Raw genomic sequence first — 13,949 nt, forward strand, 5'->3', positions numbered from 1 at the left:
GGTTAAGGACTGGTCACTTAACAGTTACGTTAGCGGAGCTGACTGTAAGGCCACAATCGAAACTGAACTGGGAAATTTTGAAGCAGGAAACAGGTCTCTATATTCGTAACTTGTTTGTCTAGTTAGTTGGATTTTTTTCCCTGGAGGTCAGTAAATGGTTAGTCCTGTCTGCTGATTAACTATTTACATCTTACTGAAAGTAATTTCTAGATGAATTGATCTTATCTCCTTAACTTTGTGTAAGTGTGTCCACTTTATCTGAAGCAGAGTCAACAGTACTTTTTTGTGCTGATGATGAAAACTAAAATAAAAAGCCATCACTTTTAATGAGTAATGAAGGTGGCTAAAGTAGAAAATAAAGCTAATAACAATTGCTCCTAAAAATGTTGCCTCCCCCTCCTCCTATTTATTTTTGCATGGCCTGTTTAAAAAAAGAGCAGTGTAAATAACGGAAAATTGTATACTCACCTTTCCGTAATTTTCCTTTCCTGTCGTATCTTCATGGCAGCATACACTTTGGGTTGTGACTCCGCCCCTCACAACCTGATAGGACCACATAGCTATAAGTTGTAAAGATGGCCCCCGCCCCAGTATTCTCCGTATATATATCACCTTAGACGGGTGGGAAATTGTATGCTGCCATGAAGATACGACAGGAAAGGAAAATTACGGAAAGGTGAGTATACAATTTTCCGTTTTCCTGTCGCATCATGGCAGCATACACTTTGGGGAGTAACTTGCAAAGACTGGGTGGGGATTCAAACTAAGTTTATTAATCAGAGAACAGAAGAATTGGCCTGGATAACGGCTCTTCCGAAATCCACTGTGGATAAACAGGCAGAATCCACTTTGTAATGGGTCATAAAGGTGTTCCTGGAAGACCAGGTAGCCGCTCTGCAAATTGTCTCCGCCGAGACTCTACAATATGCCGCCCAGGAGGTTGCCACTGCCCTGGTGGAATGTGCCCTTAAGCCCTCAGGTACTTGCTGACTGCTCAATGAATAGGCCTTTTTTATGGTCTTCACCAGCCATGACGCAATGGTGCGTGAGGATGCCGCTTGACCTCTCCTGAATCCATGCGGAATAATTAGAAGACTTTCCGTTTTCCTGATGGATCTGGTAGCTGAGAGGTACTCCAGGACATTACCCTTGACGTCCAGTGGGTGAGGATCGCCCTGTTCCGTGGTGAGTGCCGGAAGGTTAATCTCTTGGTTGAAGTGAAAGGATGAGGATACCTTGGGTATGAACCGGTCTGAAGGTTTTAAGACTAATCTGTCTGGCAATACTACCAGATATGGATCACTAACCATTAAGGCCTGCATCTCTGACACCCGCTTAGCCGATGTTATGGCTATCAGGAATGAGACTTTTAGCATCAGATCCCATAAGGATATGTTCTCATTCGGAAAGAAGGGTTCCTTAGATAGAGCTTCCAGTACAACTGAGAGGTCCCAGACTGGGAAGGAAGGTTTCCTAGGAGGTCTCAGCTTTAGACAGGCCCGTTGGAACTGAACCACAAGGGGATCTTGTGCCCATCTGACTCCTGTCAGGGCGGACAAGGCCGAGACTTGGACCTTTAGAGTACTTGATCTAAGACCCTTCTCTAGGCCTAGTTGAAGGAACTCCAGGACCTGTGACACCGATGGTGAGGATGAGTCCCAACCTTGCTGTTGAGCGAAGGTGGTAAACTTCTCCCAGACTCGCCTGTAAGTAATATTCGTGGTAGGTCTCCTGGCCTGGAGTAGGGTATCCACCACTCTCTGGGAGCATCCTTGCTCTAGGTACCTAGCCCTTTCAGCCTCCAGGCCATCAAATGTAGCTTCTCCGGGTTCGGGTGAAGAAGATGACCCTGGGAGAGTAGGTCTGGTGACAACGGAAGGGGCAGGGGATCTGCCGTATTCAGCTGTATCAGAGTGGTAAACCATGGCCTCCTCGGCCAGAAGGGAATTACTGCCACCACCAGTGCCGATGACTCCTTGAGTCTCAGGAGAAACCTCGTTATGAGTGGAGTTGGAGGAAAGATGTATCCTAGATGGAAATTCCAGGGGTGCAGGAGACAATCCGTCCCCTCCGCCGAAGGGAATGGTATTCTCGATAGAAATCTCCGACATTTCGCATTCTCTGGGGTTGCCGCCAGGTCTATCTCTGGAGGACCCCAAGTCCTGGATATGAGGGCGTAGGCCTGTGGGTTCAGAGACCACTCATGATTGGAGGTGAAATTCCTGCTCAGCGAGTCGGCCAGCACATTCTGGACTCCCGGAACATAGACTGCCCTTAAGCTTAACAGGTTCAGTTGTGCCCACTCTAGAACAGGATGGACCTCCTGCATCATGGACCTGCTTCTGGTGCCCCCCTGCCTGTTGATATAGGCAACCGCGACCTTGTTGTCCATTCTTAGAAGAACATGTTTCCCTCTCAAAAGCGAGCCGAAGGACAGGAATGCTTGGAATGCTGCTTTCATTTCTAACACATTCGACACTGTGTCCTGTGCCCTGAATGGCCAGCGGCCTTGGGCCGCAAAGTGCTGATGGTGGGCTCCCCACCCCTGCAGACTGGCATCTGAGGTCACCGTCTCCTGGTAAGGGGTGATTATGTGCTTGCACCTTCCTAGGTTGCGAGGCCGTATCCACCACAGCAATGACTGCTTCACCTCTTGAAGGATGTGAATCGACTGCGACATCGAAACACCGTTCCACTGGCGCAGGAAGGAAATCTGGAAAGGCCTCGAGTTCCATTGCGCCCACCGAACCATCGGAATGGTGGATGCCAAGGAGCCCAGGATACTGAAGCATGTTCTGGCTGGTAATCTCCTGGCCGAGATGGCCTTCTTCACTTTCTGAATCAGGGGGGAAATCTTCTTCTCTCTCGTGTCCAGCTCGGCCCCTAGAAAGACCATCCTCTGAGTGGGATGAATACTGCTCTTCTTCCAGTTTATCAGCCACCCTAGAGACTGTAAAGTGGAGACCAGGATTCCCAGATGCTGGATGAGAGACTCCTTGTTGTTCGAGAGAAGCAGGATGTCGTCCAGGTAATGGTGGACTCTCAATCCCCTCTCTCTCAAGTGGGCTATCACGGGCAATAGGACCTTCGTGAATGTCCTGGGTGCGGTGGAGATCCCGAACGGAAGACTTCGGAATTGGAAGTGCCAGCTGTTTATCGTGAAGCGGAGGAATCTCTGGAACTCTGAGTGGATCGGGATATGTAAGTATGCGTCTTGCAGATCGATCGAGAGCATCCAGTCCCCCCGATTTATTGCTTGAAGGATCGACTGGAGGCTTTCCATCCTGAATGTTTCTACCCGGATTGACCGGTTGAGTTTCTTTAGGTCCATAACAGGACGGAAGTCCCCTGACTTTTTTCGTACTAGAAAGAGTGGGGAATAGAAACCCTGACCTCTTTGGGATGGTGCGACTTCCACTATTGCCTGTTTCCTTAACAGATCCTGGATGTACTGGACCAAAGACAACCTTTTCTCCCTGGAAGGAGGAAGCCTGGTTACGCAGGTTGAACGACCACCTGTGTCCGACCCGGATGGTGGATACTGTCCATGGGTCCTTTATCAATTCCGCCCAAACCAACCCGAATCTTGTGAGCCTGGCACCCACTACCGCTGGTTGGGTGGACGTACCTTCAAAAAGGTTTCTGTTCATTGGAAGCAGGCGTTTTGGTTTTCTGAAATTTGAGGAAGGACGTCTGAGGGTTCTTCCAAGTTCTCCTGTACTCATTCCCAGGCCTATAGGACTTTGCATCCCTGTATCTCTCCGGGAGATTGCGCTTGAAGGGAGGCGCTCTTTGTTGTTTTGGCCTTCTGTCTGAGGGAATAAGACCAGACTTCCCGCCTGTCACTTTGGATATTGCTGTATCCAGCTTTGCACCAAAGAGGTTAACTCCATCATATGGAATCCTGCACCAGTTGGACTTTGAGGCCGGGTCGGCCGACCAGGGCTTGAGCCATAACGCCCTCCTGGCCATTACCGTTGCTAGCATAGACCTTGAAGCGGACCTAATGGTGTCCACCGAGGCTTCCGCCACAAAGTCTCCTGCGAGACTGAGTTCCTGTAGGGCTTTAACGATCTAGTCCTGATCTGCGCCTTCAGCAACGAGATTCGCGGTGTTCAAAGACCACCCGGAAATAGCTTTCCCGACTGCGGCCAAAGCCACTGCTGGTCTGCAGGCGCCTCCTGCAAAAACGTAAGCCCTTTTAAGGTCCGTGTCCACCTTCCTGTCCAGGACATCCCTGAACGTCACTGCGTCTTCAATGGGAAGCGTCACATGCCTGGCTAGGCGCATCAAAGAGGCGTCCACCACTGGAGGGGATACCAGGGGAGCTACTCTGGGCTCTTTTAGAGGATATAGCTTAGTAAGTCTGTTAGAAAGACTAACCTTCTTCTCTGGATTCTGCCATTCTTCCTTAATAAGCTCATCCAGTTCCTCTATAAATGGGAAGGCTTCAGGTACCTTCTTGAGATTCGGGAAATACTTCCTTTGCTTCTGCTGTACCTCCTCAGGTGCCTCCCAGTTAATCGCTTCCTTGACCGATTTTGCAAAGGGTCCTATGAGCGAGAAATCAAAGCCTGCTGCCGCTTCCAGTTCTTCCTCGTCTGATGGAAACTCTTGTTCCCTAGATGTACTAGGATGGGATGGTGAGGCGCTCAGGGCTGTAGCCTCCACATCTGGGGTTGAGATATGCGTAGCAGGGACCCTGGTAGGTTCCACAGTGACTAGCTCCTTCTCCCTGGTGGCTTCGTCCATACACCTGCGGCAGGCCAGCCTGTCTGGCAGAGCTGTGGCCCCGCATACCCAGCAAGCATTCCCCGCTGGACGGGGAGGATGTGCAGGAGACTGGCGTCTACGTGCAGGGGATCTTCTATAATGGGAATGTCTATGCCTGGAGTAGGAACGGCTCCTCCTACGGCTTCCCCTGTGGGCTGAGCGACTTCTGCCGCATGAGCGGCTTCGCCTATGGCTGGAGCGGCTTCTCCTGCGAGAGGTCTCTCTTCGCCTTGACTTAGACGATCTTGATGACCTGGTAGGGCTGACCGATTAGGCAGCATTAGTACGATCCTTCTCTCTTTTTCAATCTTCACTACTTACCATGAACATCCCCCCCCCCCCCCCCTTACCTATTGGGCTGATGGTGATCTGCTGGGGCAGCGGTCTCCATAGAAAGGATAACTGTGATATCCTGGAGGGATACAGGCAGGTGTAAACATGCAAGCAAACAGAGGAACCAGGGGGAGAGAGAAACACTTACCCCAAGGAGGGAGCGTCAGAGGTGAGGCAGAGTTGATAGCAGCGTCAGATATGCTCAGGAAGCTGGAGGCATCAGAAATGACATCTCTGAGCTTTTTAAATAAACCGTCATGGCCGCTGGGGTCATGAACCAGCCGCACATGTGCAGTAGCACCGAGCCGCTCTCGGCGCCATCTTGGAACCTGGCAAATGTGCCAGGACGCCCTAAAACGTTTACTGAGCATGTGCGGAAGCGCTGAGACATCTGAGGACACAGGGGAGAGACAGAGGAGAACCACAGAGCCCAGCAAGCTGCACCAAGAGATGGAAAGACAGATGGAGACCGCTGCACACAACTAAGCCTGTTTAAGGCTTATACTGGAGCCGCACATACCCCTGAGACCACCAGAGTGGGGTTCCTTCCATCTAGCTCATTTAGAGGCTGTATAAGCAAGGACTTCCACCCAGGAGAGGCTAGAACCTGGCTGGGGCGAGTTCGGTAAGGGGGTGCTTCTGACATCTTCAGTCCTTCTCAGGTGAGGAAAAATAAGAGAATACTGGGGCGGGGGCCATCTTTACAACTTATAGCTATGTGGTCCTATCAGGTTGTGAGGGGCGGAGTCACAACCCAAAGTGTATGCTGCCATGATGCGACAGGAAACCTAGTTTCAAAGGGGTCATGTGATCCAGCAGCTACGGCTCCCCTGTGTCAGAGAATAGCTGCTGCAGGGGAGAGGAGGAAGCACTGACAATGGAGGGACAATGAGAGTCGGTGGGTGACAATGAACAGCCGTTGAGCGTTTCCATTACACAGGAGAGTCAAAGCTGCTGGATCACATGACCAGACAAGATTAAATAGAAATAAAAATTTACACTACTCCTTTTTTTTCTTATATATTATATATACAGGTTATGCAGGATAGGTAGGAGAAAGGGGGGGGGGTTAAAACATGTTTGAAGGCTAACTGCACTTGTGATCCTGTCACTGGCACAAACTCATCAGTGACCGAATCCCAAACATTCACAGGGAGAACATTCATCTGCTTGTATGTGTTGCTGATAGGCTGAATCAGTGAGGGGTTAGTCCCTCACTGCCAACAACGATTCAGAAGGTAGGTCGCCAGCAAGAAAGTGACGTGTCGCTCATCTAGCCGGCGAGAGATCAACAAATGCAAGCAGGTGTTTTACCTCCCTGCTGTGTCCTCCATGGGGGTCCTAGAGTGGCGGCTGGTGCTTAAAATTTTTGGAGGGGCGCAAACAAACTGAAAAATTCAGAAAACTCACTGTACCATCAATCGCAGCCACTGTGCTATCAATCGCTATCAATCGCAGCCACTGTGCACATCAATTGCCGCACTGTGCCCATCAAATGCAGCCACTGTGCCCATCAAGTGCAGCCACTGTGCCATTAAACGCAGCCACTGTGCCCATAAATTGCCGCCACTGTGCCATTACACACAACCACTGTGCCATCAAACGAAGTCACTGTGTACCATAATATGCAGCCACTGTGCCCATCAATTGCCGCCACTGTGCCCATCAATTGCCGCCACTGTGCCCATCAAACGCAGCCACAGTGCCATCAAACGCCGCCACTGTGCCCATAAATTGCCGCCACTGTGCCATTAAATGCAACCACTGTGCCATCAAATGAAGCCACTGTGTCCCATAAAATGCAGCCACTGTGCCCATCAATTGCCGCCACTGTGCCCATTAATTGCTCCCACTGTGCCCCATCAAACGCAGCCACTGTGCCATATCAAATGCTGCCAGTGTGCCCCCCGCCGTCTGCACTTACCTGTCTCGGTGGGCAGCTCCTCGATGTCTTCTCCCGTCCTCTCTTCCCATCCCCTGCTATGATTGGACGCCTGGCATGGCGCTTGCAGGTCACCTTTTTTTACGCCTATTAGAGCCTATGGCTCTAATCAGGTGCTTCAAAACCACCCCCGACACTGTAATTCAGGCGCCCTGCACCCGAAAAGGGGCCGGATGCCTGAATAGGGGGTGGCAGCGGCAGCCATAGATAGATTCATGCAATGCATAAATCTATTTATTGGTGCTAGAGGGGGGTGGCAGGCAGGGCCGTCTTTAGCGCAGGGCAAACGGGGCACTTGCCCTGGGCCCCAATGGCGTCCCTAGGGGGGCCAGAGGGGGCCCTGACCTCCCCAACATTATGCTGTGCCCCACCATGTGCCCCCCCCCCCAAAAAAAAAAAATCAATGTCTAAGAGGGAGAGAGTCCCCAGTCAGCTCCTGTGGGTGATTCCTCCCCCCTCCCTCTGCTTGCTGACACTGCATAATGCGAGCGCTCACACAATAATGGCTGCCCGATCTGCTCCTTCCCCTGCATCCTCATTGGCAGGGAGAAGAGCGAGTTGCAGGAAGGACTCCACCAGGACTCTCAGTTACTGAAAAAACAGACTGATTTCTCCCATCCTTAGGACAGGAGAACCAGCCTGTAAATTCCAAGAGATGCCAGACCAGAGCAGTCAATAGCAGGGGCAGGACAGCAAGAGGAGGCTGGGGAACCCCACAGTGGCAGAACACCAAGGCCCGGAGGCAAGACAACCTTTGCAACCCTGATAGTTCTCCCACTGCTTTGGATCCTTATATTTTCTTGGTATGCTGGTGACATATATCTCTTGTTTTCTGCCACCCTGGGGAACCCCAATACAGTAGGAAGGGAGCTCACTGCAGAACATGTGAAAGGGCCGTTGTGGGGTCGTAGTAAAGGGCCCTAGTATATTTTATTGTATTTATATATCTATCTATATAGATATAGATATATATCTATATAGATATATATAGATATAAATATCTATATAGATATATATATCTATCTATCTATATATATATGCATTTTATAGTTGCCCCCCTACTTTTGTCCCTGTCCCCCCATGTGCCCCCCCTAAATATGAAAGCTGGAGACGCCACTGCTGGGCCCAATCTTTGTTGGGGGGGCCCGCGCTAGACGTGAATTGGGGCTCCCAATGACAGCTTTGCAGAGCGCACAGAGGATACGGGAGGATGTATTCCACGCTAGCCAGCTGAGAGGGGGTGGGGCCGGGAGCTCCACTGACGCTCTGACCCCGCCTATGTGCAACCTGTATACTTGGAAAAGAGCGTCTGTAGTGAGAGCCAGTGAACAGAGTAGGAGCGTCAGTGGAGCTCCCAGCCCCACCCCCTCTATACTGGCTGGTGAATACAGAGGTCCAGGGGGCGGGGCCGGGAGCTTCAATGACACTCCCACTCAGATCACTGTCTCTCACTACAGACGCTCTATTCCAAGTACACAGGCTGCATGTGGGCGGGGTCAGAGTGTCAGTGGAGCTCCCGGCCCCACCCCTCACAGCTGGCTATCGCGGGAATACATCCTCCCAGAATACATATTGGCCAAAATTTATGAAGAAATTATTTTATTTTTTTGGATATGTTTTATAGCAAAAAGTAAAAAAATATATATATTTTTTTTTTTTTTAAATTTTCAGTTTTTTTTATTTATAGAGCAAAACATAGAAACCACAGAGGTGATCAAATACCACCAGAAGAAAGATCTATTTGAGTTCAGCGTCACATGACCACACAATTGTCAGTTAAAATAACGCAGTGCCAAATCGCAAAAAAATGGCCTGGTCAGGAAGGGGGGAAAACCTTCCAGAGGTCAAGTGGCGTATGTCAAGACAAGAAAAACAAAAAAAACCTATGCATTTCATCTGTGTAATACATGCACATTTCTGTGTTTTATCCCTTTTAAAGTCTCTGCAAATACAGAAAAATAGCTCTTAACAAGTAACAGTCAATCAGATAGAGGCTTACTGGCACTGTCAGTTCAGTTGTTCTTTAATTGTTTACATTAATATTAATATTGAAATAAAAGCATTTGAGTTATTTTCTTTTCTTTTACAGAGCGGTTGGTAAGACTTGTTTGCTGATAAGTTACACCACCAGTGCATTCCCTGGAGAATACATCCCAACTGTGTAAGTAAAAAACAAGGTCCCATCATTGTAATGCTTTAACTAATTTGACTAATCTGCCATTTAAAGTGGACCAGTCAGTAATTGGACAAGTCTACCTGACTAAGTTTCTGACAGGTCACTATATTCAGCAACAATATATTTCAAAATGGCTGTACCATTTCAGTATTACAAAGCATAGCTCCAGTTAAGTCAACTAGCCCTGACAAAGTTCACACTGGGAATTGCACAGGAACTCGCTGTGCATTCCTATGCGATTCTTGTGCAGTGCGATTTCAGCCCATGAAAAAAAAAATGGTCTGAAATCGCACTGCATGTGAATGACATAGTAGTGCATGCACTACTTTTAGAAACTCAATGCAACCGCATTGCATGGTACTTCTGTACCAGGAGATCCAGTGCGGGCAAACACTGTGTTTGCGACCTGCATTTGAGTACACTCACTGAAGATCGCAACTGCAGTGTGTTTTGAACGCAGTGTGGGAAACGCGGCGAAATGTGGGGTTCCCACACTGCATTCTGGTGTGAACTGGCCCTGAAATAAAATAGTCTGCAGGAGGAAGCATTTTCTCACTCCACTCCACTCACAAAGTGATCAGACTGCAGCAAGTGTAACACTGATAACAGCCACAAATTGCACAGACACTAGGATTTACATGAATGTCATCTCTAAGCCATTATCTCAGTCCAGGAAGTAGATGCTGTCCCTAGTTAGTGATTGAGCAAATGTGAGTCTATCTGGAATGAAAATTTGATGGAGTTGTGCGATGTAACACATGTAGTACCTATAGTTTTACATGTTACTTGGCATGAGTTTAACCTGGAACTATGCTGGATGCTAGGGCCAGTTAAAAGAAAAGGATTTTTTTTTCAAGAATCATACTTACCTAGGTGGATGCAGCATTGCTCCACTGCTGCATCTGTTCCCCGCCTGCTCTAAGACTGAGAACCGAGCGATCAAACACCGCTGATCACACAGTTCTCAGAGCTCCATGAGCAGAGAGCTGCTGACTGTCAGTCACCTCTATCTGCTCTGCATCACCCGCGCTCACTGGAGCACTGGACTGGGGAGGGGATGGGAGCATCTGGTTCAGGCTCTCTGCGGCTCTGTGATGTCAGCCGACAGCAGGCTTCAGCGGTCAAAAACGGGTCACAGGAGTGCAAAAATAAACTGCACTTTTGTGATCCCCATGAGAAGTACAGCCAGCCAGGCTTTCGCTGTACTTCTCCTGTAAAGGAAGTATGTTAGTGTTACAGACTTCCCAACCTGTAAAAACTCATTTCAGGGAGGTGGGCGTGGCTTAAACCGTGCTACATATTGAGTGTGGCTTAAATGGGGTGTGGTTTTATAGAGTCCTAGGTGACTTACATAGTGCAGGATGTAGTAATGTTAAATAGGGAATGTACAGTGGCGGTTGGTAGTATGTGCAGGAGAGGAGTGCGGAGTGTATGTAGTTGGGTATAATGTGCATGTGAGGAGTGTGGAGTGTACAGTGGTGTGTAGTATGTGCAGGATGGTGTCAGTAGTTCTTTATTTTTATTATTATTTTTTTACAATTTTATTTTTTTAATAATTTTTTACAATGTATTTTTTTATTTTTTGTTTTTCACAATGATTGGGGGTAGGGGTAGTGGACAGTGCCAGTAAAGCAGTGTGTCAGTAGTTTTTTGTTGTTATTATTTTCTCTATTATTTTTTACAATTTTGTTGTTTATTATTTTCTTAATCATTTTTTTAAATATTTTTTTCACAGTCCTCCTGGGAAAGGGGTGGGGAGTATGTGGCAGTGATGGTGTCAGTAGGGCAGTGGATGGTGTCAGTAGTTTTTATTTTTACATATTGTTTTTTTTACAATTTAATTTTTTTTTAATGCTTCTTGGGGGGGGAGAGGGTTGGGGCAGTGGCCAGTGTTGGTAAGGCAGGGGGGTGGTGTCAATAGTTTTTTATTTTATAATTTTTTATAATTTAATTTTTTTATATTTTTTTTTAATCAACCCTGTTGGGGGGGCTTTGGTAAATAGAACCCTGACATCTCCTCTTTGAGACAGAGAAAGAGACTGAGGACACAGATTCCCCAGTCCCTTTCTCAGCATTGAAGATTAATGGACAGAAGACAGCGGCTCCTGTCCATTCATAAACTGAGCTTAATAACACACAGGTTAATCTGCTCAGTTTTCACAGGACACAGGAGTGATCTCGCTCACTGCGTCCGATTCAGAAAAGGCAGGGGCCGGTAAATGATCGGTCCCTTCCTCTGCTCTCCATCCTGACAGATCCCCATAACCGGCGGGAGAAGAGAGGAGGGAAGCTGGCTAAGGGGGCTAGGGGGACGGAGAAGAAGGGGGGGGAGGAGGACACGAAGGGGGCTGGAGGAGGAGGATACAGGGAACAGTCGGGGATGATTGGTGCAGCACGAGGGACAGATGTGATCACCGATCTCCCTGTATAGCTTTTTAGCCGACAGCTGCGGGAGGGAGAGAAGGAGAAGCAGATGTCAGCTATACAAGGAGATCGGTGATCACAGCTGTCCCTCCAGTTGCACCGATCATCCCCGGCTGTGAACAAGGGGATCAGCCCCACGGCCGGGATATTGGGCAGCACTTGCGGGTGTCTGGGAGCCACCCCCGAAATGCAGGAGACTCCCGCACTTCGCAGGAGACTTGAGATGTCTGGTGTTATGGCTTGAAGATCTTCCAAGAAAGACTTGCTGGGAGATCCTGTTTTTGTGTGTGGTGTTTTTTTCTTAGCAGCTATTCACAGACTTTTTATTGTGATTTTCTTAAAATGTTTAAGCCTATTGTTAACATATAAATTTACATTCCAAATTCAGATTTGACAACTTTTCTGCCAATCTTATGGTTGATGGAAAACCAGTTAATTTGGGCTTGTGGGATACAGCTGGACAAGAAGATTACGATAGACTGCGTCCATTGTCTTATCCACAGACGGTAAAGATACACGTTTTGCTCCTTTGTACAGCTATGTGAGCATGGGTGAAAGCTCCGTGTTTATGTAGTCTACTATGTAACTATGTAATGCTCTCTGGATCAGATTGTTCCGGGTTGGATTTAATTCTTCGTATCTCCAATGTAAATTTTATTAGGCTGGGTTCACACTTAATTCGGATGTGACTCACATCAGGGGTCCGGTGCGTCCCTGTTCTCAGTTTCAGGGACAAATCAGGCCCAAATTTTAGCCTGAATTTGGACATGAAATGGAGCCATAGACACACAGGACTTCTGTACAAACCGCTCCACAGCCGCCCCGGAGATGTGTGAATAGGCTCCACTGAGGGCCGGTCATAGTTTCCTGTCATGTGAATTGGATGCGGGCAAATCTGCATCCAATTTGCATAAGTGTGAACCCAGCCCTAAAGAGGCCCACAAGGAATATATTTGATGCGGCCCACAGTGATTAAGTAGCCACTGTAACATTAGCTGTTATAAGTGCTGCCACAGCCCAGAAGGCTTTCTGCCCTTTTCCATGCCCTTCATTATCATATTGTGGACGTAATGTAGAACAACCCTTTTCATGTATGGGCTAGCGCTTTCCTTTTGTTTTTTCTCAGCAGTTTTGGAGTGTTTAAGGTAATTATTAGTGATGCACCGATATATCGGCTGCCAAAAATGATCATCCCGAAAATAGGGTTATCGGCGTTTAGCCATAAGAAAAAAACAGGTGCCGATAATGACATGCTGTGCCCCATTGACTTCAATGCAAAGTTGTGTCCCATTGACATCAATGCAAAATCGCGTCCCAAAGACATCAATGCAAAATCGCATCCCATTGACTTCAATGCAAAATCACCCCTTATTGACTTTAATGCAAAACTGCGTCCCATTGACTTTAATGCAAAATTGCATCACATTGACTTCAATGCAAAAGTGCCCCCCTATTAAGTGCAATGCAAAATCGCATCCCATTAACTTCAATACAAAATCACTTTCCACTGACTTTAATGCAAAAACACCCCTTATTCCAGGGGTCTCAAACTGGTGGCCCTCCAGATCTCATCCCTCCCATCAAGCCTCTGCCCGTGGGAGTCATGCTTGTAACTGTCAGCCTTGCACTGCCTCATGGGACTTGTAGTTTCACAACAGCTGGAGGGCCGCCAGTTTGAGACCCCTGCCTTATTGACTTCAATGCAAAATCGCATTCCATTGACTTCAATGCAAGATCATGTCCCATTGATTTCAATGCAAAACCTTCGTTAATTTATTACAAAGGGAACTTTTTATCAAATGGACCAGAATCCTGTAAGGATTCCCTTTTAACTAATTCTGTTTTCCTGATGTTTGTGCAGAAGGCCTTTCTGAAAAGATTTCCTAAATTTAACTGTCTCCCAATAAAAGGGAGCTTAGCTAATTTGAAGCACTAAAATCTGCTTTTGAATCTGAGCGTTTCTTACTAGGCTTTGATCACGACCCCCGAAGCTTCCTATGTTTTGGTGAATTAATTTAGCCCTGGTTCACACTAAATGTGACTTTGAAATTCTCCTACTTCACTTGAAATAGCACAATTTCAAAGCCGCAGTTCAGTGCGATTTTTAGGTGTGACTTGCCTGACATCTGTGCAACTTCATGCACAGATGTCTAAGCAAGTTGCGCCTGAAATCACAAAAAATAGCGCAGGAACCCTTTTTATCAAATCGGTAACGGTTATCAGTGCGGTAACACAAAGAGTTGCACCGAATTGAACGGTTACAGTGCTGACAATAGGGTGCTATTTGTCATGCGATTTGGA

At 47.7% G+C, this 13,949-nt stretch overlaps 1 protein-coding gene across 1 annotated transcript in view; it reads left to right on the forward strand.

The window, feature by feature from the left end:
* Positions 1-13,949, forward strand: part of LOC141101734 (ras-related C3 botulinum toxin substrate 1-like) — a 54,415-nt gene that overhangs the window by 20,011 nt on the left and 20,455 nt on the right. Inside the window, exons 2-3 of the mRNA XM_073591029.1 lie at positions 9,138-9,209; positions 12,037-12,154. Of these exons, the coding sequence (XP_073447130.1) occupies positions 9,138-9,209; positions 12,037-12,154 (190 nt within the window). The remainder of the gene's footprint in view (positions 1-9,137; positions 9,210-12,036; positions 12,155-13,949) is intronic.

This window comes from Aquarana catesbeiana, linkage group LG06 (assembly GCF_042186555.1).
Source record: "Aquarana catesbeiana isolate 2022-GZ linkage group LG06, ASM4218655v1, whole genome shotgun sequence".
Taxonomy (NCBI): Eukaryota; Metazoa; Chordata; class Amphibia; order Anura; family Ranidae; genus Aquarana; species Aquarana catesbeiana.